Source organism: Gymnoscopelus microlampas, assembly GCF_963454915.1.
Source record: "Gymnoscopelus microlampas genome assembly, chromosome: 21".
Classification (NCBI taxonomy): Eukaryota; Metazoa; Chordata; class Actinopteri; order Myctophiformes; family Myctophidae; genus Gymnoscopelus; species Gymnoscopelus microlampas.
The window spans coordinates 40001839-40026832 of NC_139958.1; the positions used below are offsets into that span (position 1 = coordinate 40001839).

Below are 24994 nucleotides of genomic sequence, written 5' to 3' on the forward strand. Positions count from 1 at the left end.
AGAGCCGTACAAATCTTCTCTTATGGGGGTCCATAAGATTTATTTATTTTTTAAAGTGGCCTAGTCGCTCATTTTGGGCTTGTTTTCATAGACCTCGTTGCTTATTTCTCTCGCGAAACCTGGCAACAGTGGCGTACAGCTTGGGGACGCCAGTCTTTTGACCCATCCATGTGATTTATAGATCAGGTGTTATTTTTCCCCCCCATCGCTGACCGGAACACAGCGTCTACAGACTGGAAGAAGGAGGAGACTCTGTTAGAGGCTGCGTTCCATGTCAGAAAGAATACGAACACTATGTTATTAACACTGTTTATAAAGACATTATAACACATGGACTGCCTTATAGTCTGAACTATAGGACAAGGAACACATCGATCCAGGGACGGCGATCATCGGTCGATCGGGTAAAAACGTTATATGTGTGACTTATTGATTTAGTTTGACGTGATCAGATACTGTGTGTGTATGTGTGTGTGAGTCTGTGTATGTGTGTGTGAGTGTGAGTGAGCTAAAGAATGCTAACACACTGGTAGCTAACAGGGATGTCTGTTTTTCGGGCCCCGATATTTATTTATTTATTTGTGTATTCATGTATTTGTGTATTTGTTTTATGTATTTATTTGTGTATGTATATATGTATGTATGTATGTATGTAATGTATGTATTTATTTATTTACTGCTGCAAGTAGTTGTTGGTGTTCTGAAAAGCTGTTTTTGTTTTTTGTTTTTTATTTATGAACAGTGGTGGAGAAAGCGCTCACATTTTTTTTACTTCAGTAAAAGTATCAATAATGCAATGAAGAAATACTCTGTTAAAGTCCGGAATTCAACATTTAAGTGCTCATTATGCAGACTCTCTAATTTCACAAGTTTTCAATTGTATGCAAATCTTTTGAAAATATCAGATCTACAAGCTCACAAGGCCTCGCATTGTGATTGTTGTAGATCTGCTATTTTCAAATGGCCGAAAGGTATATAGGGCTGAAGTGGTATGTTTTGTAATAATAATCAAAACCTACAAAGTAACTAGTAACTAAAGTTGTCAAATAATTGTGGTGGAGTAAAAGTATAATATTTGCCTCCGAGATGTACTGAAGTTGAAGTAAAAGTACAGTACTTGAGTAAATGTACTTAGTTACTTTACACCACTGTTTGTGAAAACATCTGACATTAGTTTACCAGCTTGATTGATTGATTGATTGATGTATGTTTGTTTCAGGAGACGTCATCATGGGTCCAGGTGGTTCCATTCAGGTTGTGGTCTGGTCATGTCTGCTCTGCTCCACTGTTCTCTCCTATAGTAAGTGTCTGTTCACTTTATTAAACTTCATCACAATCTTTTGTGTGTGTGTGTGTGTGTGTGTGTGTGTGTGTGTGTGTGTGTGTGTGTGTGTGTGTGTGTGTGTGTGTGTGTGTGTGTGTGTGTGTGTGTGTGTGTGTGCCTATGAGGTGTGCTGGTGTCACAGGATGTAGTGTCATCCTGCTTATGAACTGGTCACAATTACACTGACAGGACACACATTAACACAAGACACACGTTTATACAGGACACAAATTAAGACAGGACACACATTAACCCAAGACACACGTTTATACAGGACACAAATTAAAACAGGACACGCGTTTATACAGGACACACATTAACACAGGACACACATTAATACAGGACACACATTAACACAGGACACACATTTATACAGGACACACATTAACACAGGACACACATTTATACAGGACACGCATTAACACAGGACACGCATTTATACAGGCCACATATTAACACAGGACATACATTTATATACAGGACACACATTAACACAGGACACATATTAACACAGGACATACATTTATATACAGGACACACATTAACACAGGACACACATTTATACGGGACACATATTAACACAGGACACACATTTATATACAGGACACACATTAACACAGGACACACATTTATACAGGACACACATTAACACAGGACACACATTTATATAAAGGACACGCATTAACACAGGACACACATTTATACGGGACACGCATTAACACAGGAGGACACACATTTATACAATAACAGGAAGTTGTAGAACATTCCATTCCAGGGGCCACCAATGTTCTATCTTGGATAAAACGGGAGGGGCCATATTTCAATTCATGAATCCATACATATGGATGGATGGATGGAAACTGTTACTTTTCAGGAAATGAAAAAAAGAAAAAGAAAAGATAAACCTGTGTTCCATTGGCTCCAATGCTGTTATTACCTAATTTAGACATGTATAGACTAAAGCGGTCATATCTGTCTGTCTGCCTGTCTGGCTTTCAACCTTTTTCATGCCAAGGACGCCTAAATTGATATACATTTGGCCACGGACCCCCATCTGAAAACGTTTTGTGCCAGCGGCAGGGACCCCCAGAAGCAAGGATTTGAGTTAAAATTGTTTGCTTAGAAAAAAAAAAATATATATATATTCAAAGATATGCACACATTTTCAAGATTTGTCAAAAATAGCAGATCTACAGGCACTCTGTGCCGCGCTATGAGCTTGTAGATCCGCTATTTTTGAATAGCCAAATGCCAAGTGGTTAAAATGACTGTGACGCTATGTTAACTAATTTAGCTGGGGACCCCCTGGTACCACTGGTTGAGAACCACTGCATTAGTGCATTCGGCTTTATTGGTCAGAGAGCGCTTTCAAGATTTTCAAGTGGGCCCCGATCCAGAAAAAGGCTGAGAACCAACTGGCTCAATGGCAAAGTTTTCTCAGCCTGTGTGTTCACTTATAACGCCTTCTCTTAACTCTCCGCTCAGCCAACCAGAATGTGTTGATCGCACCCCAGTCTCCGGTGGTGGAAATCGGGAAGAACTTCACGGCCACGTGCGCGCTCACGCCGGGCACGAGCGAAGCCAGCGCAGGCGACCTCTACTGGGAGCTCAACAAGATCACGCTGCCCAGAGAAACGTACACCAGGGTCAACGACTCGGCCGTTAGCATCACGTTCACCGTCAGCAGAGAGACTCCCACCTGGCTGTTCTGCAAATGCGACGTCAAGATCAACCCGATCTTGGCGCAGTGGATGCACGGCATCATCCTGACCAAGGGCTGTAAGTTGTTCTCTTTCACACTAAAAGATCAGTGGGAGGGGCCGGGCAATTAACCGAAAATATATCGAAACCGAAATTTTAGAACCAATAACCTACTTATAAACGAATAATCAAGAAGCAAGGTTTTTTTTTAAATATTTTTTCAACAAATTAACACATTTATTTTTATTTTTATATATATCCTACTATAATTCTAGTAACCTCTGTCTGTAGTGGTGAGTAGGTGAGTACGTGAGTGAAGCTACCCGGTTCTCCTCAGTGGCTGGAGCAATTGCTCTGATTTTGCACACAGCCATTGACCATTACCATCTGAACGCAACTGTCAAGCCCGTTTTTCAATTTCAGCAAATCTCAGCTTCTTATTAGCGTTTATGTGTCAAACAATGTCGCCATGGTTACGGGCCTGCCCAGCTATGGGACGAACTGCCTCCCGGGTTGCCAGATCATGTGCGCATATCCCCCCACGGATGCGCTGCGCCGACCGGGTATGGTCTAGTGTATATATAATCGATTGGTCTGATTAAGCACTTAATCCTGTACTTTTTGTTGGTGGCCTACAAAAAATATTTAAAAAAATAGCTTATTTTCTTTTATTATTTTTTTAAAATAATTGTAATCAAGGCAAAAGTTTGTGATATTGATTTAAAGTCATATTGCCCAGCCCTAATCAGTGTTTCTTCGGGATCACGACCCACTTAAAAAAAAAACGTTCACGGCCCAAATCTACAAGGTACGATACACAAAGATCTACAACCTCACAACGGGTCACGATATGACACTTTGTGAGCTTTTTGCAATTCTTTTTTAAAGGAGACACACCATGAATTAAAAAAAAATATTTGATATTTAATATCATATGGTGTATGTCCCTCAAACCATTTTCAAAAGGTTTGAGCCTAAATCAACACTCAGATATACTCATCCCAAGTCAATTCTCTCAGGCTTATAAAGCACTTTCAGCTGCAATACCAAAACGTCCTGTTGGGCAGAGGGGTGCTGTACTGCGGTACTGAGCAATTCTGTCTGTCAAAATACATGGGCAGAAAGTTTGGTGATGTAAGCAAACTTGCCATTCTGAGATGGCCTGTTCAGACACGCCCATTCTGAAAATCTCTGAAATGAGAATGAATGACTGAATGTTTAAAAAAAAAAAAATTGGGGTACAAGAGACACCGGGGAGCCCAAAAAATACCAAAAAAATAAAAAAAAAGTGAAATTCATGGTGTGTCTCCTTTAAACGTTTTGGGGGAAAAAACTTAAAATCGATTGTTTTATTAAATATATTTTATTTCATATATATTTTTTACAATCAAATTGATCAAATCAATTAGTGTGATTAACCGTTGCTAGTCGTACTTTGGGTGAAGTGAAATGTCTTACATGTTATGTGTCTTTCCTCGTCATCCAGATCCTCCAGAAACGCCGTCAGGTTTGTCCTGCATTGCTTCTCAGGCCGGTGAGGTGATCTCACCCATCGTCACCTGCACATGGGAGCCTGGAAAACGCGGCACCGGAGAACTGATCACCAACTACACACTGTTAACAGCGTCGTGAGTGAAACCCTTCCCAATCTCCCACTGCTGTCCAACATAATATAATAATAATAATAATAATAATAATAATAATAATAATAATAATAATAATAATAATAATAATAATAATAATACCTCTTTGATCAGAATTAACCCATTCAATCCGGAAACGCATCTCTGTCATTTTAGATTTCTTTGGCTATTCAAAAATAGCAGATGTACAAGCTCATTAGGGTTAGGATATTTTACAAATGTTCACTTAATGTTTACTTAAAAAAAAATATATTCCAAGATTTGCACACATTTTCACGTTTTTTCTAAAATAGCAGATATACAAGCTCATAGCGCGGCACTCGGTGGCCTGCCCTAACACAAGGCCTATACTTTGATTGATTTCCCTGGAAGCCAATGGATTCTACATGTCGTCTCTGTCGGGTGGAAACCTCATATGTCTAAAACTGTTACTTGACCAGGATTCAAATACAAAAAAAAATAGCAGATCTACAAGCTCAAAATGCGTCGATTCGTGCTGCTTTTCGAACTTGCAGATCTGCTGCTTTTTATGCTTTTTGTGTGACGCTGTAGTATGATCAAGTAGGGCATTCATTTACGAAAAACACCAAGTTAAATTCTGGAGATAAGAGGTTTTTGCCCGACAGTAAACAATATATCCATTTGGCCGATACATTGGCTATTACTTAGCATTTTTTGAAGACATCGGTAATTACGCAGCTGATTTTGAACCACTTTTTAACCCCATTTTGCACTTGACCATTGTAGACGTCGTGTGAGCTTGTAGATCTGCCATTTTCGCTGAATGTTCGTCCCCCAGAATAGGACCGCTAGGGTTCGAGTAACACTTGTTGTGAATAAACACATTTCGACATGTTCCAGAACTTGGCTGAGTCATTTAAACTCACACGTTGCATCCGGTCTGAACAGGTTCAAACTAGTGGTTCCCAACCCTCTTTTGTTTTTGTTTCTTTCATAGTGTTGCATTTACTACCATTTACTGCTAACAACCACTTGTTGGTCACTTAAGAGCATCTTGTATGTCTTCAAAAAGTAAAAAAAAGAATAGCTAAAATACCAGATCTACAAGCTTGTGACACATTATGAGCTTTGTAGATTGGCTATTTTTGAAACGTTGTTCTGTGTATTTTTCACAATGTAATGACCTATAATGCAAGTGAGGGATTTTGGGCAACATGTGTTAGAATATGTGACTACCTCTAAACGGACAAGGCCTCACGCCCCACCCGTGTGATCTTTAGTGCCCTCCAAGGGGGCACCGGACCCCATGTTGGGAAACCCTGGTTTAAAGCGAGTGTAGTGTAGTAGTAATGCATGGGTTGTTTGTCCTCAGCAGTGATAGTAATGTATGGATTGTTTCATTGTTTGTCCTCAGCAGTGACAGTAATGTATGGATTGTATGTCCTCAGCAGTGATAGTAATGTATGGATTGTATGTCCTCAGCAGTGATAGTAATGTATGGATTGTATGTCCTCGGCAGTGATAGTAATGTATGGATTGTATGTCCTCGGCAGTGAGAGTAATGTATGGATTGTTTTGTCGTCAGCAGTGATGGTGCCAAGGCCAGTGTCGCCATGCAGAACAACAGCGGTCAGATCACCTTTGAAGTCTTCCCTCATTTCACCGGGGTGGACATCTGGGTGGAGGCCGAAAACGCTTTGGGGAAAGCCGAGTCGGAACACCTGGCTGTGGACGACGCCAATCACTTCGGTAAGTCGGCTGTTTGTCGCGTCCAGTTTCTGTCCCCTCGGACCCCCCCCCAAAAAAAAAAAAAAAAAGCGAAATGATTTGATAGTTGGGAACCTTACGGGTCTGTAACTCTGAGAGTGTACAAATGGATTCAAATGGACCCGTAAGGGTCCATTTGAATCCATTTGTACACTCTCAGAGTTGAAGTCTAATGGCACTTTGGTAGAGGTTTCGGTTGTGCAGTTACCTTGGCCTGATGTAACTCCAAATATCGGTGAGAAATCTTCAATGGTGGATTAGAAATTGATAAAAAGTTCCACTCATTGACATAAGGGCCCGTCCACACTGAGCACTATAACGGTACAACTCTAACTATATCGCTCACCATTGTATTTGATATAATTGCTGTGTGAACTCTTCCATTCACTTGACTTAGATTTTTTTTTCAAACTATATTGTTATAGTTATAGTTCTCTGTGTGAGCGGCCCTCTCTACATTGTACGGTGAAACAGCTCTTAACAACACTCTCTTTAGCACATAAACGAACGCAAACCGAGCTCATTCTGACAATATATAACGTCACAAAACCCAGCACAGCATTTCTATTAAATACGAAACTCAACTTCCTGTTGATTTTACCTATTTGAATAAAGTAAAAAAAAAATGGACCCGGGGGAGGGTGATATTGGTCATTGCGCGTACTCCTACGGGCTGTGGGCGGCACCTGTCAGCGGGTAGTGTTGGGCGGGAGGAGTAGGACGAAGGCCCTGCGTCCTCCCGGTGGGGGCTCCTCGCCGGCAGGCGAGTCAGTAGGATACAGCTGTAGTGACGACACACAAATGTGTGGGGAGGAATCAATTGGCATAATGACTCAATAGGCTCTATGCACAGCAGCCATATTGGGAATGAATTGGGCCCCCTTCCTTACTTCCTTCAATAATACTAATTAAGGCTCTGTTCTATTTAGTGTGGCACAGTGGTCTCTTATTTTCAAGGACCCCCATAACTCTGAGAGTGTACAAATGGAACCAAATGGACCCTCACGGGTCCATTTGGTTCCATTTGTACACTCTCAGAGTTACACACCCACCATAAGGGGCCATTTGGGAACCAAAATGGAGTGTTTCTAGTGAGCCAACATGCACGATATCAGCACCCTGACCAGAGTGGAACATAGCCTTCATTAGTATCATTGGTAACACCTGTGAAGGAAGTAAGAAGAGGCTCAATTTTTTTCCAATATGGCTGCTGTGCATAGAGCCTATTGGGGAGAAAAGGGGTTCAAATATAATTGGCAACTCTAATTTAAAAAAAAAAATAATTCCGACTGGATCCACAGATCCGGATCAAATAGTAAAACGGTAAAAGCCCCAGAATTGTCCCACTGTCAGGCTTATGATTGGTCCCTGACCGACCAACCGGCGGGCTCCTTCCGCCTTGTTCCGCCCTGTTTCCGCCTCCTTCTGGTTGCTTATGCAGAGTTAGCAAAAATTGTCCAGTTATTGGGTTGGGACTTTACTTGACGACGGGGTCAAATTCATTCCGTCTGGCTCTAACGCGCTCCTTTTGTTCTTGCAGTGAAAACGAATCCTCCGCAAGACGTGAAGTTGATCTCTGAGAATAACTTTTCGACGTCCCTTCTGATGACCTGGAATCTGCCGATCAAAAAGATATACGTGAAACTGAAGCATCAGATCCGATACTGCCCCGTGGCCTCTGCAAACTGGACCGAGGTGAGTTACAGCTTCGCTCATGTTCAGTGGTGTAAAGTAACAAAGTACATTTACTCAAGTACTGTAGTTTGAGGGATTTTTACTTTACTGGAGTATTTCCCATTTTCAGTACCTTTACTTCCGCTCCATTACATCTCAGAGGCAAATATTGTACTTTTACTCCACTACAATTATTTGAAAACTTTAGTTACTTTTATCTCTAGTTACTCTATAAATTATGATATTATGAAACATACATTACCCACTTTAGCCCTATTTTATACATAGGCTATGATGCGACGCGTTGTGAGCTTATTGTGAGGCTATTTTCAAACATTTTAGTACTTTTACTTTTGCTACTTTAAGTGCATTTTGATGCCAATACTTTTGTACTTTTACTAAAGTACATTTTGAATTCCGGATTTTCACTTGTAAATTCATTCATGTTTACAGTACATTACATCATGGAATTGTGGACAACATTTTATCCAACAATAACAAAAGGTTCTAAGTGTTGGGCCTGAGAGGCTTTAATCTCATCAAATGGTGGTTCAGTGGCTCAAATGGCGAATATATAATGGTCCATGATATGAAAGGGGTTGAAAACCATTGCTATAGAGCAGGGGTTTTCAACTGATGATAAACCAGGGACCACCACCCCGACTAAGAATCAACCTGAGGACCACTGATGTGTTGGACACATGTTCTTAAATAATGACTGTTAAGGGCTTAATATCATTTGTTGCGTGATTCTGTTCTGTTACTTTATCCATATTAAACTCATGTTAACTGATTATACTTATACTTATTCATACTTGTGTATGAGCGAGCACAAGCAGACACATGAAATTATATGGGCACATTTCCTAATAATGATGACTCAACCCGTACTCACATCCGTACACTTTCCCCTCTCCTTTTTCTGTGGAAGTTCTTGACCTCGCACTTCCCATTAACTGACTGCATTGAGTCATCTTACTGTAGGTCACCAGGTCATTTAGTGCACTGTTTCTCAACTAGTGGTCCATGGCATGATTACGGGTGGTCCATGTCTGTCTCTTCTTGGCTATAGTGGTGGACAGGGACAGAGTCTCATGGCATTTTCTGGCTTGAACCTTGCCCCGTACACATTCTTCAGGTGTGCCAGCAGGAAAAGATTACTGTCACAGAGATACGTAGTTACAAAAGGTTAAAACACATTTGGCCTCTAGTAGTTATGTGGTAGTTATGCTTGAAGTACTTTTGGAATTAATGCATAAGCCTCCTCAAGGGACCACTGATAATGATGATAATGTCTTTAATTCCTCTGTCATCAAATACCAAGTTACTAAGTTTCTCCAAAGTATTACAAAATATGAAAATAATGAAAATAAATAAATGAAACGGTTCACTTTCCTACATTACTGAATGCAATCAATGCATGATCAGGGACCACATGCAATACCTGACCACGGACCACCAGTGGTCCACGGACCACCGGTTGAAGTTTTTGTTCATTAACAGGGGCCTCCCTGTCTCTCCAGCTCTTTAGTAAATGGAACGCGTTGCCAATTTAATCCAATCAAGAGAGAGAACCCATTAATCGGCTTCAAATGTTATAGTGTTCCTGTTCCAATTTTGTCTAATTCTATAGTTTTATCACCTCCACTTTCACGTGTTTATCCGCTGTGAGTTAGTTCTCTCTCCTGATCAAAATTCGGATCAAATTGGCCTGAAAATGTATGTTCTGTTTACTAAAGACAGGGGGAGACCCATGTTAATGAACAGACACTATAGCAATGATTACTATGAGAATATAGAGTTATTTGACACTTTTGTTTTTCTTTAGAAAAAAATCTATCACCTTTATGCCTCAGCGGTCTGTTGTGAGCTCCAAGAACACCCAACGATACAACAGTGATTATGGGTGCCAGTTTGAGCATCCGAAAATGCAATATATGAAAAACAGAGGATGAAATGTTTTGCTGCTGTGGGTTTACAGAAAGACTGTGTGACGTTGTAGACGGTGTTGTATTGGTGATTTCGTTAGTGGTGGGACGCTATTTTAAAGACGTCACGCGCACGTCGCTTAACACCTACACTACAGGTCACACAATGGACAATTGATATGCATCTATGGCTCATTCCTATGTTGATTCACCTGGTGTGCGTCGGGAGCCTTTGTAAACTTGGTTGAGGTGTGAATTTAAGGTTGTTTTAAATTGATGCGTGCTCAAAAAGGTTGTTGCACGGCGCGTTACCGCGTCCCAAGACCAATGCATCCCTGGTTGTAGACCAACCGCAAAGTGGGGTCCGGGGACCCCCAGGAGTCCTTGAGGAGGCGCCAGGGGGTCCCCAGTAAAATGAGTCTAACCACTTTAACCCTATATATACAGTACATTGATGCGTCGTGAGCTTGTAGATTGGCTAATTTCAAAAGATCTTGTAAGAATGTGGGACTAAATTCTTGTATGGGGGGTCCCTGGCACAAAATATTTTCAAATGGGGGTCCGTGGCCTAGTACATATTAATCTGGGTTGTCCTTGACATGAAAAAAAGTTTCAGAACCACTAGTCTCTAGATGAGTGGATGACGTGTAATGGTGTCGTTTTCGGGTTGTGGTTGATATTCAGGTTCCCCTGGAAGACACAGCCAAGGACATCCAGTCGTTCAGACTGCAGTTCCTCAGACCAGACACCAGATACGTGTGTCAGGTCCGATGTAAACACCACATGGAGGGCTACGGATACTGGAGCGACTGGAGCAGCAATACCACCACCAGAACACCAGAGGACAGTAAGTATAATTTGTGGATTCATGGTTGGTATTGTTGCAGTGATTTTTAGATCATTTTTATTCTTTTAAATTCATGTTAAAGTGACGTGCCAATTTACAAGCTCACAACGTATTGCATTGTATGTGTTAATAATACACTTTCAGTTACAATTTGTTTTGTAAAGCCTTGTGTTTATTTTTATTTTAGTTAACCAAAAAAAAATTGTATTGCCTCCTGTCCAGAACCTAAAAGTCCACCAGATGTATGGAGGATCATTACTCCTGGGGATTCTGGAAACAAACGAAGAGTTGAAGTCATTTCTAAGGTAAATGAACCAATCTAGCTAATAAGTTGGAAATGTTTTTAGACAACGCTTCTTATCTCAAATACTGACAGAGGAAGAAATGGCCGTCATGGCTTTTATTAAAGCACAGATTTTTAATGAGGCACACACACATTGCAAGAATCAACCTAAAACAAATGTCCATGCCTAAATGCAGACGAAACACAACAAAACCATTGCACAACGTGAATTGCTCCATTGCAGGTCGGAGTTGCTACTTACAGTATTGCTTGCGATTGGACAAGTTGAATCTTTTGCAACACAAACATGTTGCTCACATGAATCTAACATTGTAACGTCCTATTGTAACATACATCTCTCTCTCTCTCTCTCACAAACACGCACAGACACACATAGACACACACACACACACAAACTATATAGTCTAGTAATCCGTCTTTTTTTTTTTTGCGCACACCTGTAAGAGAGAGAGGGAGACACAGAAATAGAGAGAACGAACGGCTGCCGGGGCAAAACGTGAGCTTGAGGTCGGGGCAGCGATCAGCGGTGATTAGCGGGCCGTCTTATCGTTTTTTTCATTTTTTTTCAGGGCCGCCCGTGCACGAAACCAGTGGTTCTCAAACCTTTTCATGTCAAGGACCCCCAAATTGACACTTATCCCGCGGACCCCCATTTCAAAACATATGCCAGGGACCCCATAAGAGAAGATTCTTTTACGGCTCTAGCAGTGATTTCTCAACCATTTTAATTTCAAGGACCCCCAGTTTGACATGCATTAGGGCTACAGACCCCCATTTAATGGCATTTCTATCACTTGGACCGCAATTTATATTGTAAAATCTATGTCAATTTAACTCTGAGAGTGTACAAATGGAACCAAATGGACCCGTTAGGGTCCATTTGGTTCCATTTGTACACTCTCAGAGTTACAGACCCATAAGGGTCCATTTGGTGCCTAATCTATCATTTAGCTGGGGACCCCCTGGAACTCCCTCAAGGACCCCTGGGGGTCCCCGGACCCCACTTGAGAACCAATGCACTAATGTGGGGTGGCTCCTTTCCACGCGGTTCCACAAATCACAGATTGGGACTCGGCCCGACAAAACATTTTCAGTCGTGATATTTTATTTTTGTTTAATTCCATGTGTCTGCCGTTTTGTCTTGGGTAGGATCCTGTGGTGTCCAACGGGAAAATCCGAAGCTTTGGCATAAGGGTCCGTGGCGTGGACTGGGAGAGCGTGGCGGTCAACCGCACGGATTCCGACCACGGCTCCGCTATCACCGTCATCAAGGAGCTGGAGCTGCTCGACAAGCAGTCGGCTTACATCGAAGTCATCGCCCGCAACGCCATGGGAGAGTCTCCCAAAGCAACCATGGTCATCACTAGACAGAGTAGGTGTTCTCATGGTGTCAAAATGACCTCAACACCTTTGGTTGTGGGTTCGAAATCCACCGCGGTGCATCCGGCTTTCTCAAGGGTCTTCACGAACACCATTGGCCCGTGTTCGGGGGAGGGAAGCCGGGCGGGGGAGTGTGGTTTTTGTCACTCGCTACACATAGTCCTACAGGCCAACAGTTTTCTGAAACACTTATGTTGCTAATATCAGTGGTTCTCAACCTTGAACATGTCAAGGACCACCCCCCCAAATTACATGTATTTGGCCGTGGATTCCCATCTCAGAATATTTAGTTCCAGGGACCCCCCCCTAGAAGCAAAGATTTGAGTTACAAATGTTCACTTAAAAAATATATATATATTCAAAATGTTCACGATTTTTCTAAAATAGCAGAACAATAGCTGGAACAAAATATTTTAAGATATATATATATATATATATATATATATATATATATATATATATATATATATATATATATATATATATATATATATATATATATATACATATTAAACTGTTGGGATTTAGAAAACATTTTTAGAATCGGCCTCAGGTCTTAACGGGTTAAATCGCAATTATTCGTGTGACAATTGATCGTCAAGTAAAATATTAAGATCTTGACGTGTGTGTGTGTGTGTGTGTGTGTGTGTGTGTGTGTGTGTGTGTGTGTGTGTGTGTGTGTGTGTGTGTGTGTGTGTGTGTGTGTGTGTGTGTGTGTGTGTGTGTGTGTGTGTGTGTGTGTGTGTGTGTGTGTGTGTGTGTGTGTTTTCAGAGCTGCCTTCTGTCGGCGGGCTGACGTGTTCCGGTAACGGCGACACCCTGCGGGTGGAGTGGCAGCCCCCCGCCCTGACGCCGGACCCTCACAGGTACAACGTCACCCACTATGTGGTCACCCACTACGTGGTGGAGTGGGTGGCGGCCGGCGGCGGACAGCTGGACTGGCAGAGAGAGCTGGGAAACGCCACCAGAACCAACATCAGAGGTGATGATGATGATAAATATGAATGTATAACATATGGTTTGCGGTCGGGTGGAAACCTCATACGTCCAAAAGATTCAAATAAATAAAAATAGCAGATCTACAAGCTCAAAAAGAGTCATATCGTGGCTACTTTTGTCTCACGCTGTAGTGTGATGAAGTATGGCATTAAATTACGGAAATTACTAAAAGTTTAAATATGGTGATACGCAGTGGTGGAAAGTAACTAAGTACATTTATTTAAGTACAATTTTGAGGTATTTGTACTTTACTTGAGTATTTCCAATTTCCAATACTTTCACTTCTACTCCACTACATCTCAGAGGCAAATATTGTACTTTTACTCCACTACAATTATTTGAAAACTTGTGTAAAGAAAGGGGTTGAAAGTTGGTTTTGCGCAAGCTCCATCGTTTTGTGTTGTTTTCAGGAAGAAAAAAAGAAAAAGAAGAGGTGGCGGGGTGGGCGGGGGGTTGAAATAAATCAAACGGTAAATACAAACTTGTCAAGGATAGGCAAAAATCTAAAATATCGACATTTACATACACATGGCATAATCCAGCTGGAACAGTATGTACTGGTACATGAGGTTAGACATAAGGTGCCTAAAGTTAGGCACAAAGATGGTAACACTTCGGTAGGTCCACAAAGCAGCATTGCACATGAGATAAAGTGGTAAACGGTGTCAACGTATTGTCAGGTTGGACGACATACTCCCAACAAAGGGCGGATAACTTTCACAGCTAAAATGGACATGGTAGATTCACAAGGAAAAGTAAAGTCCAAGGCCTCTACTTATTTTTCTTAATTCCGATCTACAAGCTGATCTTCAGATTCTGATCTATTCATATCTAAAGCTCAGAACATGTCACATAGCGACACGTTGAGCATTTAGGTCTGCTTTTTAAATGTATTATGTTTGATTAAAATCAGTTGGTTCTATTAACAGCCCTTCTGAAATAGTTGACATGGCCGTAACTAAGGCAGTAACCTTTTTTTTTTTAATGTGACCATTAGGTGACCTGGAGAAGTTCAAGCGCTACAACATTTCGGTGTATCCTCTGTACAACTCTGGATGGGTGGGAACAGCCAGGACTGAAGCTGCCTATCTGGAACAAGGAGGTGAGGGGTGACATTTGATTACTGCCGTTGCCATCTTTGGCTGTCACCATCGTTACATTTTTTTTCATGTTCTTTTTCATCAGGACATTGTAATGATCATTAGACTCAGACCACTACTCCAAGACGCCCAGCACGTCTTATCATATACAGTTCAGAGTTTGCATACCTGGGCACGTTTCAAATCTTTGAAAAAAAAACTCCTGGTTAGTGTCAAAGTGGTGCTTAACACTGAATGTTCGGCAAACAACGTTTTTCAAGACGTGAACGTAAACAAAACCATATTTATCCATGAGGGCTAGAATGCCAGAACATCTACCTGGTGTGTGACATAAGCTAACATGCTTAAAGGAGTACACAAAACTAAATATTATAAGCTGTGCTATTAGGAGGAAGGACCATGTGAGGGGACTTCAATTAATTGACTACATATACCGTAACCCTCCAATGGTTATTTACCATTGGAGGGTTATATGTTTGTTGACATGTTGCATTGCAGTGGCATTGGGTTGTATTGGGCACACGGTATATTTTTCTTTACATTTCTTTTCGTTGCAGTGCCATTGGAGAGTTATACGTTTCTTGTAGGGGTGTGCCGATACACTAATTTCACCAAACGATACGATACGATATTTGGCTCACAACTTCGATACGATTTCGATACGATACGCACTTTTTTTATTATGAAAATATATGGAGGAGAAAAAAAGAAAATGCAAACAAATAATTCTGTTTTTGCATTATTCAGACATGCAAACTTGTAGCTTTTCAGCTACAATAGCTGTTTTGAATCCAAATAGTATGACACCTCACCCGAAAAAAAAAAAAGTTGTCACTCTTTTCACTTCGGGGACGTTTGCATGCCTGATTATTATGATTGTAAAAAAAATAAAAACATTTTTTTTTTTTTTTTTTTTTTCAAAAACGATATTTTTTTCCCCCAAAACGATACATATCGTCGCGAAAACGTATCGCGATATATCGCGGGACGATATATCGGCACACCCCTAGTTTCTTGTCATGTATTTCATTGCATTACCATTGGGTTATATCTTTTACAATGTTTCGTTGCAGTGCCATTGGAGGGCCCCTCGGTGAGGCTAAAGGGAAAACCCGGGAGCACGGAGGCAGTGTTGGAGTGGAAGGCCATCCCTGAAGACCAACGACGTGGTTTCATCACCAACTACACCGTCTTCTACTCCACGGGACATGGGGACGAGAAAGGTAGGTTTATAATCTAGATCAGTGACCCTGAACCTTTTTGAATTTTAAGGACCCCCAGTTTGATATAAATGGTAAATGGTGCATTTATATAACGCTTTTATCCAAAGCACTTTACATTGATTGTGCCATTCACCCACACATTCATACACCAATGGCGGAGGAAACCATGCAAGGCACCAACCTGCTCATCGGGAGCAATTAGGGGTTCAGCGTCTTGCTCAAGGACACTTCGACACTAACTCTGGGGGAGCGCTCCAGAACTCCGAACTGGGAACCTTGCGGTTTCCAGTTCACTCTACCCGGCCACTCTACCCCTGAGCCACTGCCGCCCGATATACACTACTTAGTAGTAACTAATAACATGTTTAATCTACAATGTTACTGTACCTCTGAGAGTGTACAAATGGAACCATTTACCTTATGTGTTTGTCCTGTGTGTGTGTGTGTGTGTGTGTGTGTGTGTGTGTGCAGAGATAATGGTGTCAGCAGACACAAACTCGTACCAGCTGACCTCGCTGTCGAGCAACACCAAGTACATGGCCTGGATCATGGCCTCCACGGAGCAGGGCTCGGTCAACGGCACCGAGCACTCCTTCAGCACTCTGAAATACGGTGAGTGGTTCGGAGCTGGTCTGAGGCTGGGCAATTAATCCAAAATATATTGAAACGTATAATCGAGAAGCAAGTATTTTAGTTTCTTATATCAATGAATCGACGCAGAATAATTTGAATCAATTTTTTTTCATCATCAACGGAACAGATTAGTCTAATTAACCACTTAACCCGTTAAGACCTGAGGCCGATTCTACAAATGCCGTCCAAAGCCCAGTAGTTGTCGCACTTTCAAGATTAAAGGAGCTACACCATGAATTTAAAAAATAATAATAATATTTGATATCATATTGTTTATGTCCCTCAAACGTTTTTCAAAAGGTTTGAGCCTAAATCAAGCCTCAGATATACTCATTCCAACTAACTTCTCTCTGGCTTATAAAGCACTTTCACCTGCAATACCACATTGTCCTGTTTGGCACGGGGCGCTATTGAGCCAGTTTGTATGCATGTCATGTCCTGGTTCTGTGTGGAAAAAGTAAAAAAAAAAAAATAAGAAAAAAATTATAAAAAAAAAAAAATGAAAAAAAAAAATATTATTTTTTTTTGATTTTTTTTTTTTGGTTAGAACTGAAAAACGGGAGGAATTGTTCCCAGACGTGACGTAGGGTGGGGGAACAAATCTGACGGACTGTTTTCAGACCAATTTACATGAAAACCACATATAGCCTATGAAAGCCTGCATGCTCGAAGTCGGGTATTTGTTGGAACAGAAGAGAGGTGGGGGAGACCAAAAACACACAAAAATGAAGAAAAAGTTAAAATTCATGGTGTAGACCCTTTAAAAACAAAATGTAAAAAAAATAGCAGATGTACAAGCTTGCAGCGCGGCACGAAGTGACCCGCTGTGAGCTTGTAGATCTGCAATTTTTCGAATAGCCAACGCAAAAATCTGAAATGACACAGATGCTTTCCCGGTTTTAATGGGTTAACCCTGTATTATACGTATAGCCAATCTACAAGCTTTTCTGTGAGCTTGTAGATCTGCTATTTTCACTTTTTTTAATGATCTTTCATTAATCATAAGCGAGGCAAAAGTTCGAAATCATCGTGATATTGATTTGAAGTCGTATCGCTAAGCCCTAGAGTGGGTGTGTCTACTCCGTGTGTTTGGCAGCAGAGAGGCTGCAGCCGGGGACTATTTGGTGATTCGTGGCATGTAAAAGTTTGAGCTGACCGAGCGTTTAATCGCAACCTCTCCTCCGTTCAGTTCCAACTTAAGACCTGTGTTGCTTTTCCTCCCCTGTCTGCTCGTGGTTTCCTGCCATTGTTCAGTCTAAATGAACACAGAAAGACCTCAAACCTAACATGGTGGACATGTTTTTCTAACTGACGTATTCCACTGATTCTCAACCTGCGCCGTGAGGATATTGTAAGTGGGCCCCCAAATAATTTTCGAAACACTACGATTTGAACGATAATATAACATTAATTAATCATCTTTAAAACCTTGAAAAAGTGTTTTCTTGTGATACCGACAAATAGGAACTATTATTAGTTAGAATGTTAATTCCATTGATACAAGCCGGTACACAATCAATCGATTGCTCATTAAAATAAACATGCTCTGAAAACGCACAAGGCCCACCCATCTCAGATAGGTGGGCTGCGGACACTATTTTTTTAGATTTTCAAGTGGGTCCTGATGTGGCCATTTTGTATCGACACTAGAACCGTACTGAGAAATAAACAATAAGCGAGAACTGTCTTTTCTGAATTTCATTAATACGTGTACACACGGATGCTGTATTGATGTCAGCCTTAGCTGAACAGGAATACAGAAAACATAGACTTTTCAGGCACTCTCGCCCCTCCCAAGGGAGAACAAAAGGGAGGGGGCAGGGTGTAGGGAGGGTTGCCTCTTATCATCTTTCTGGGCCTAAATCATCAGGCGGCCTTGGCCATAGCAGTGAACAACGCACAAACAGTCTGTAGTCAGAATTCATTGTTACTAAATAACACATGCCATGCAAAAGTAATAATACACATAATTATACCTTAATTTAAGAATGGGGACAAACAAAGGGTTCTCTGTCTGCAAAACCAAAGTGAGAGATAGAGAAAGGGAGTAACTAGGGCCTCACAGAGCTACGGTCTTACGGGTCATAGGTTACAGGCTACCCGGACCAGTCCCAGGCACCGCCATGCTCGGACTGTCAGTATCTGCAAATTATGGCTGTATTTGCAACTCGCACCTGGCACATGAATTACCTTCTTGACTGGTTGATATGCTCTAATGTAGAAAACAATGTCTCGAATCTACAGTATGTGTGTGCGGGCACGGCACGTGCGGAGTGCACATGGACTGCAAATGGTAATAACTAGGAAAATCTCATCCAGAAAAGGTTGAGAACCACTTAACCCATTAAGAACTGGAACGCATCTGTGTCATTTTTTGATTTGAGCTAAAAAGCATTATTTTACACTTTGGCTATTCAAAAATAGCAGATATACAAGCTCGTAGCGCAGCACCGAGTGCCGCGCTACGAGCTTGTAGATCTGCTATCTTTGAAAAATCGTGAAAATGGGTGCACATCTTTGAATATATATATTATTTTAAAGCAAACATTAACTCAAATCGTTGCTTCTGGGGGTCCCTGGAACAACATATTTTGAGATGGGGGTCCGCGGCCAAATTCATATCATTTTGGGGGTCCTTGACATGAAAACGTTTGAAAACCACTGATATAGAAACATGTGTTTTTCAGAAAACCGTAAGGATTTAGAAGACATTTTGCAGAATCAGAACCTCAGGCCTCAATGGGTCAACTAAAGTATTGGACATGTTGCGTTTCTTTCAGCTCCGGGGCAGATTGAAGGCATCGTGGTTGGAGTTTGTCTCGGCTTCCTCTTCTTCGTGGTTCTGACCATGCTGCTGTGCATCTACAAGAAGGACACGTACGTTTACTACCTTTTTTCCCCCGTGTGTTTAGTGCTGAAATGTGATGCAGTGATGCTAGGGGTGTGCCGATACACTAATTTCACGAAACGATACGATACGATATTTGGCTCACAACTTCGATACGATTTCGATACGATACGATACGCACTTTTTTTATTATGAAAATAAATGGGGGAGAAAAAAAGGAAATGCAAACAAATAATTCTGTTTTTGCATTATTCAGACATGCAAACTTGTAGCTTTTCAGCCGTTTTGAATCCAAATAGGGCAATAGTGTGACACCTGACCCGAAAAAAAACAACATGTTGTCACCCTTTTCACCTCAGGGCTGTTTGCATGCCTGATTATTTTGATTGGTGTAAAAAAAAAAAAAAACTTTTTTTTTTTTTCAAAACAATATTTTTTTCCCCCAAAACGATACATATCGTCGCGAAAACGTATCGCGATATATCGCGGGACGATATATCGGCACACCCCTAAGTGATGCATTTAGTTTTAGTCACAGTCTTAGTTCTACTGGATCTCTTCTCCACTAATACCTCCCAAACATTTGAGTCTAGTTTTTATTTGTTGAGGAAATTGTCAGTATATTTAGTTTTAGTCATTGTAGCTTAGTTTTGATTTAGTCAGTGAAAAAAGGTAGTCATGGTTTTAGTCGACGAAATCAACACTGATGTGATGACAAGATGTCTCCATGTGTTCTCCACAGCATCAAGAAGAACTTCTGGCCTCAGATACCCAATCCTGGAAGCAGCAGTATCGGTACCTGGTCACCTGACTTCCCTTCCAAAGTAAGAGCTCCATCCTTTTGTATATTACATTAAATCACCTAGAAAAAGTCACTGCATTTATTTTTATTTTTTCAACAATATGTTTATTGATTTTTCCTTTTTTCACAAAATATTTCAACATTACATACCATATACATACATAATAAAAAACAAAAAGTTTAAACAAAAAAAACAAGTACTTTAAACATCACAAGACAATCAATGAAAAAACAAAAGAAAAACACTTAATGACCACTGCATTTATTTTTATTTTTTGTTTAAAGAGCTGGAGCGATGGGGAGACTCCTGTTACTGAACAAACATTCTATAGCAATGATTGCTATCACAATATAGATCTTTAACTTGTCAAAAACACTTTATGTCGACCATAAAATATCACTTATGCTGAAGTAATTGGTTATTTATTACCGTTATTCAATTATTAAGATGAAATCTAAAATCACAAATAACACAAAAAATATAAGATAAACATAAATATCTAAGAAGAAAAAATAACATTATGGCTAATATAAGGGCTATTTCATTTCAATATAAGGGCCATTTAATTTCAAGTTGAACTAGCCCTTTTATTCAAGCTTTTTACACTTTGCTTGACCTAAGAGCACCTTCCAACACTAATGATGATGATGATGATGATGATAAGTTGAATGTATATGGTGCCTTTCAAAAACCCAAGGAAGCTTTAGATCAACAAAAATAAACAAACTATTTGCCAAAACAAGTGTCTCCACAGTGCTTGACTTGAAAGAGTCCGATGTTGTTATACTGCTTTTGTATTTCACTGACTTTAAGAACGCTGCAGCCCTCTTTAGCTTGAAGTCGGGTCGGATCGGATCAGCGGTTTTCCACAACCGGCCCGCTCCCTAACGGGCGTCGCACATTAGCAGTTCCTTTTTAAATCCAGTCCTCGATTTTGACACGCGCCCCTTGCTTTACCTCCCCCTGCAGGCCGACACGCCCAACGAGGACGCCCCGACGGACGTCAGCGTCGTCAAGGTGGACGCCTGCGACGGGCGCTCGCTCTTCTTCGACGACGACAAGAACTGCCTGCCGCTGAAGAAGGACAAGTACCTGTCGGAGGAGCACAGCAGCGGCATCGGCGGCGACTCCTCCTGCACGTCGTCGCCTCGCCAGAGCGTGTCGGACAGCGACGAGGGCGTGGAGTCGGCCGAGACGACGGCGAGCACGGTCCAGTACTCCTCGGTGGTCGCCGCCTCCGCCTCCGCCACCGCCGCCACCACCACCAACGGCTACAAGGGCCAGAACCCGGGCTCGTTCGCGCGCTCGGAGTCCACCCAGCCCCTGCTGGACTCGGAGGAGAACCCCGACACGCCGGAGGCCACCAGCGGACAGTCGCAGCGCTTCCCGCCGCGCAACCCGTGTTTCCTGATGCGCGCCACCGGAGGGCCGGGCGGCGGGGCGGCGGGGGAGGGGGAGGAGGAGGAGGAGGAGGAGCGAGGCGGGTCGCTCTTGCTCAAGTTCTGCCCGCTGGAGGAGGCGTCGCCGCAGGCCACGCCCACGGAGGGCGGCGGGGAGTCGGCGGAAGCGCGGCCGCCGGCCTCCAGCTACGCGGCGCAGCTGGGCGGTTACCGGCCGCAGTGACAGAAATGAAGCCCCGGCTTCGTAACTCGGTTTGCGCGTGTTCGCGCAGCAGCAAAAATAGCCGACCTATAAGCTCACCAGCGGGTTGCGAGCTTATAGGCCGGCTATTTCGCCACGCGCAGCAGCGTATATATCAAGCCCTTAAGGAGGTCATGTTGCGTTTGCTTGTAAATGGTCAGTGCCTCTAACGGTTTATTTCAGAGTTTCGGAAAACACCTTGTAGACATTTCATCAGTGTTTTGCAGGCGACCAAAGTCTGATTGATCTCCCGAAGTGCAGAATTAGACCCCAGAGGGTCTGCTTTTGTACCGTCTGACAGAACTGAACTGGGTGTTAAATGTGTAAAATGCTTTGATATAACATTATACTCTGAATATACGGTTTGTCAACCCACTCTTTGCTTTGGTGAGCATGTATACCGTATTTCCCCAAATAGTAGCCCGGGCGTTTATTTCACGAAATCGACTTGGACACGTACATTATAGAATGTACAAGTGTGAATATGATATTTTATCTTGGCGTTCAGGCTCTGCTACATTTTTCTCCCGCTCAGCACAATTAGACAACCATCATTAACCAGTGGTGTAATGTAACTTAAGTTACTTACAATTTTCTGTACTTTTACTTCTACTCAACTACATCTCAGAGGCAAATATTGTACTCTTACTCCACTACAATTATTTGAAAACGTTAGTTACTTGTTATTTTGATAATTATTACAAAACATATATTACCCACTTCAGCCCAATATACATTTCAGCCATTTGAAAATAGCAGATATACAAGCTCACAATGCCTCGCGGCTTAAGAAAATGCTAATAATAGCCGCCCCGGCGTTTATCGGACCGGTGCTTAATACGCAAAACGGGGTCAAACCCCCGGCGGCTATTAGGTGCCCGTCCGCAATTTGCTGCCGGGCTACTATTTGGGGAAATACGGTGTGTGTGTGTGTGTGTGTGTGAATGTATATATATATATACAGTATGTATGTATATATATATGGACATCACAGTAATAGCAAAACAGCCAGTTTGTCATTCACAGTACGATTATGTATATTATATTGCACTTGAATGTAATCCAATATAGAGCTAGAAGCAACACATCTTGCCAACAACATTTCACTGCCACTGCATTTGTATTTTTCAAGATCAAATGTATCGGGCTGGATTTTCTTTGAAGTACATTTATCAATGCTGAGATCATTTGGGATGCGAAATACTGCCTCAGATGGGTATATAATAAGAATTGTTTCAAGACATGATTGTGTTTGAATCGTGTAAAAAGGGGGCACATGCTACAATAGGCTCTATGCACAGCAGCCATATTGGAAAGAAATTGGGCCTCTTCCTTACTTCCTTCACGTGTCTTACCAATTACACTAATTTAAGGCTCTGGTCCATTCTGGTCAAACAGAGTCAGGGTGCTGATATTGTGCATGTTGGCTCACTGGAAACACTCGCAGGTCTGTAACTCTTGAGAGTGTATACATGGAACCAAATGGACCCATTTGTACACTCTTAGAGTTATGGGGGTCCTTGAAATTAAAACATTTGAGAACCACTATGCTACACTAAAGGGAACATATCCTTAATTAGTGTAAATAGTGGAGGAAGTAAGGAAGAGGCCCAATTTCTTTCCAATATGGCTGCTGTGCACAGAGCCTATTCGGACAGTAAAAAAGACATCTGGGTGTGCTGAGGTGACCTCTGAGAGTTCAAAGACCGCTCATCAGACCTTCTAATTGACGTCATGTTGTAGTAGTCATATAACCTACCCTATCCGAAGTTTCCGAACTAGTTTGGACGTCGGGACGGGAAGCATGTAGCCCCATCAAGTCGTCATTATCTGTTCTCTGTTGCGTATCCGTTATGTCTTAATTGCTGCTTACGTGACTTTGTGTTTTGTTTCCGTTTGTAAAGAATTGTCCACATGTGAAGGCAGTTATCTTGGATGTGTCCGAGTGTGAGGTTTGTAATCAACGGATGGCCAATGGAGATTTTAACCACTAGTGACATTATTCTTGGGGCAAACAATTCGGTAAAAAATAGCAAATCTATAAGCTCTGAGAGCTTGTAGATTTGCTATTTTGACCCAAGAGATTTGGCATAGAGGGGAAAAATGGAAGGGGCTTAGTGTAGCCCCCTGGGGGACTCCAGGCAATGAAGTATATAGCGGTTGTGACGCGTTGTGACTTCTATGAAACTTGGTATAGACTATACCAAATCTCATCTATACTATAGAGGGAGAAAAAGGAGGGGGTTTAGTTCTGACCCCTGGGGGACCCCAATCAATGGACTATACAGCATTTAATTGGTTTAAAAAGGGGTTCTTCAATAGCACTGCATTGATGGGGCCTACGTAATGTTACACGGCGATGTAAAATGCGAATGTATATGGCTTGTATCGTTTTGTTACTGACATTTCATCTATGAGCATAATATCAAAATGGAGACGGTATATTTTTGATTACTTTTTCATGACCTGAGCAAATCCCACGTCCTTTTGTTTTTTTTAAATATATTTTGAAAGAGTTGCTGAACCTGTATTTGAGCATGGAATTCACATTTGTAAATAATTGTGCAATAGAGCAGTGGTTCTCAAACTTTTCAGGCCCCGACCCCTCAAAAAAAACAACGTATTTCAACTGGGAACCCCCAGCCCTGACAAGCACTTTGAATTGTAGGAGTTGAGGCATTAATTTTAGTTTGACTCGGTTCGACATAACATTTGTAACATTTGACAATTTGGCCAATGTTTGAACATTTTTTATTGCTTTTGACACAGTAATGGTCTTTTGTATTAATTTTTATTTTAGAGGGATTAAAAAGGTCTTAAAAGTCCTTAAATTGTCACTTTAGAAATGTGCAGATACCCTGTATATACACTTATACTGCATGTTGGTTTGTTTACTGTTGAGTGAGAAAACAATGTTGCACATTGAGCAAATCATCTGGGGGACCCCCCAAAATCATTTGGTGATCCCCCCTGGGGGTCCCGGCCCATAGTTTGAGAACCACTGCAATAAAGGTTGGGTTCTGGTAATGCGATACGCATCGTTTCCATGAAACCAGATTGCTGGAGATACACATACTCATGCAATCCATTCACACTACACTACTTTACGTTCAAGATGGGGGAACGTTTTACTACATACATGCCATCAGAAATTAAGTGCCCTTTTCCCACGCAAAATGTATAACATCCCATACTATGAAATAAAGGCTTTAAAAATG

The 24994-nt window shown here is 41.7% G+C and overlaps 1 protein-coding gene across 2 annotated transcripts; it reads left to right on the plus strand.

The window, feature by feature from the left end:
• Positions 1-241: 241 nt before the first annotated feature.
• On the plus strand, positions 242-24994 carry il6st (interleukin 6 cytokine family signal transduce). Of its 2 annotated transcripts, none has more exons than XM_084046106.1 (16): positions 242-404; positions 1220-1300; positions 2810-3103; positions 4512-4653; positions 6215-6378; positions 7937-8091; positions 10683-10845; positions 11068-11150; positions 12299-12521; positions 13302-13511; positions 14526-14630; positions 15702-15851; positions 16323-16463; positions 19265-19361; positions 20075-20156; positions 21105-24994. In XM_084046106.1, the coding sequence occupies exons 2-16, from the start codon at positions 1231-1233 to the stop codon at positions 21756-21758; spliced, it is 2733 nt and encodes a 910-aa protein (XP_083902232.1). In that variant the 5' UTR covers positions 242-404; positions 1220-1230; the 3' UTR covers positions 21759-24994. The 2 variants fall into 2 exon arrangements, with proteins under 2 accessions (XP_083902232.1, XP_083902233.1); XM_084046107.1 differs by having other exon boundaries at positions 6218-6378.

What these genes read in the sequence shown, in the direction of transcription:
- il6st (XM_084046106.1), top strand. Translation starts at nt 1,231, where the DNA reads ATGGGTCCAGGTGGTTCCATTCAGGTTGTGGTCTGGTCATGTCTGCTC. An exon ending in CTCCACTGTTCTCTCCTATA is followed by an intron (nt 1,301 to 2,809) that starts GTAAGTGTCTGT and finishes CTCTCCGCTCAG; the next exon opens with CCAACCAGAATGTGTTGATC. An exon ending in TACACACTGTTAACAGCGTC is followed by an intron (nt 4,654 to 6,214) that starts GTGAGTGAAACC and finishes TTTTGTCGTCAG; the next exon opens with CAGTGATGGTGCCAAGGCCA.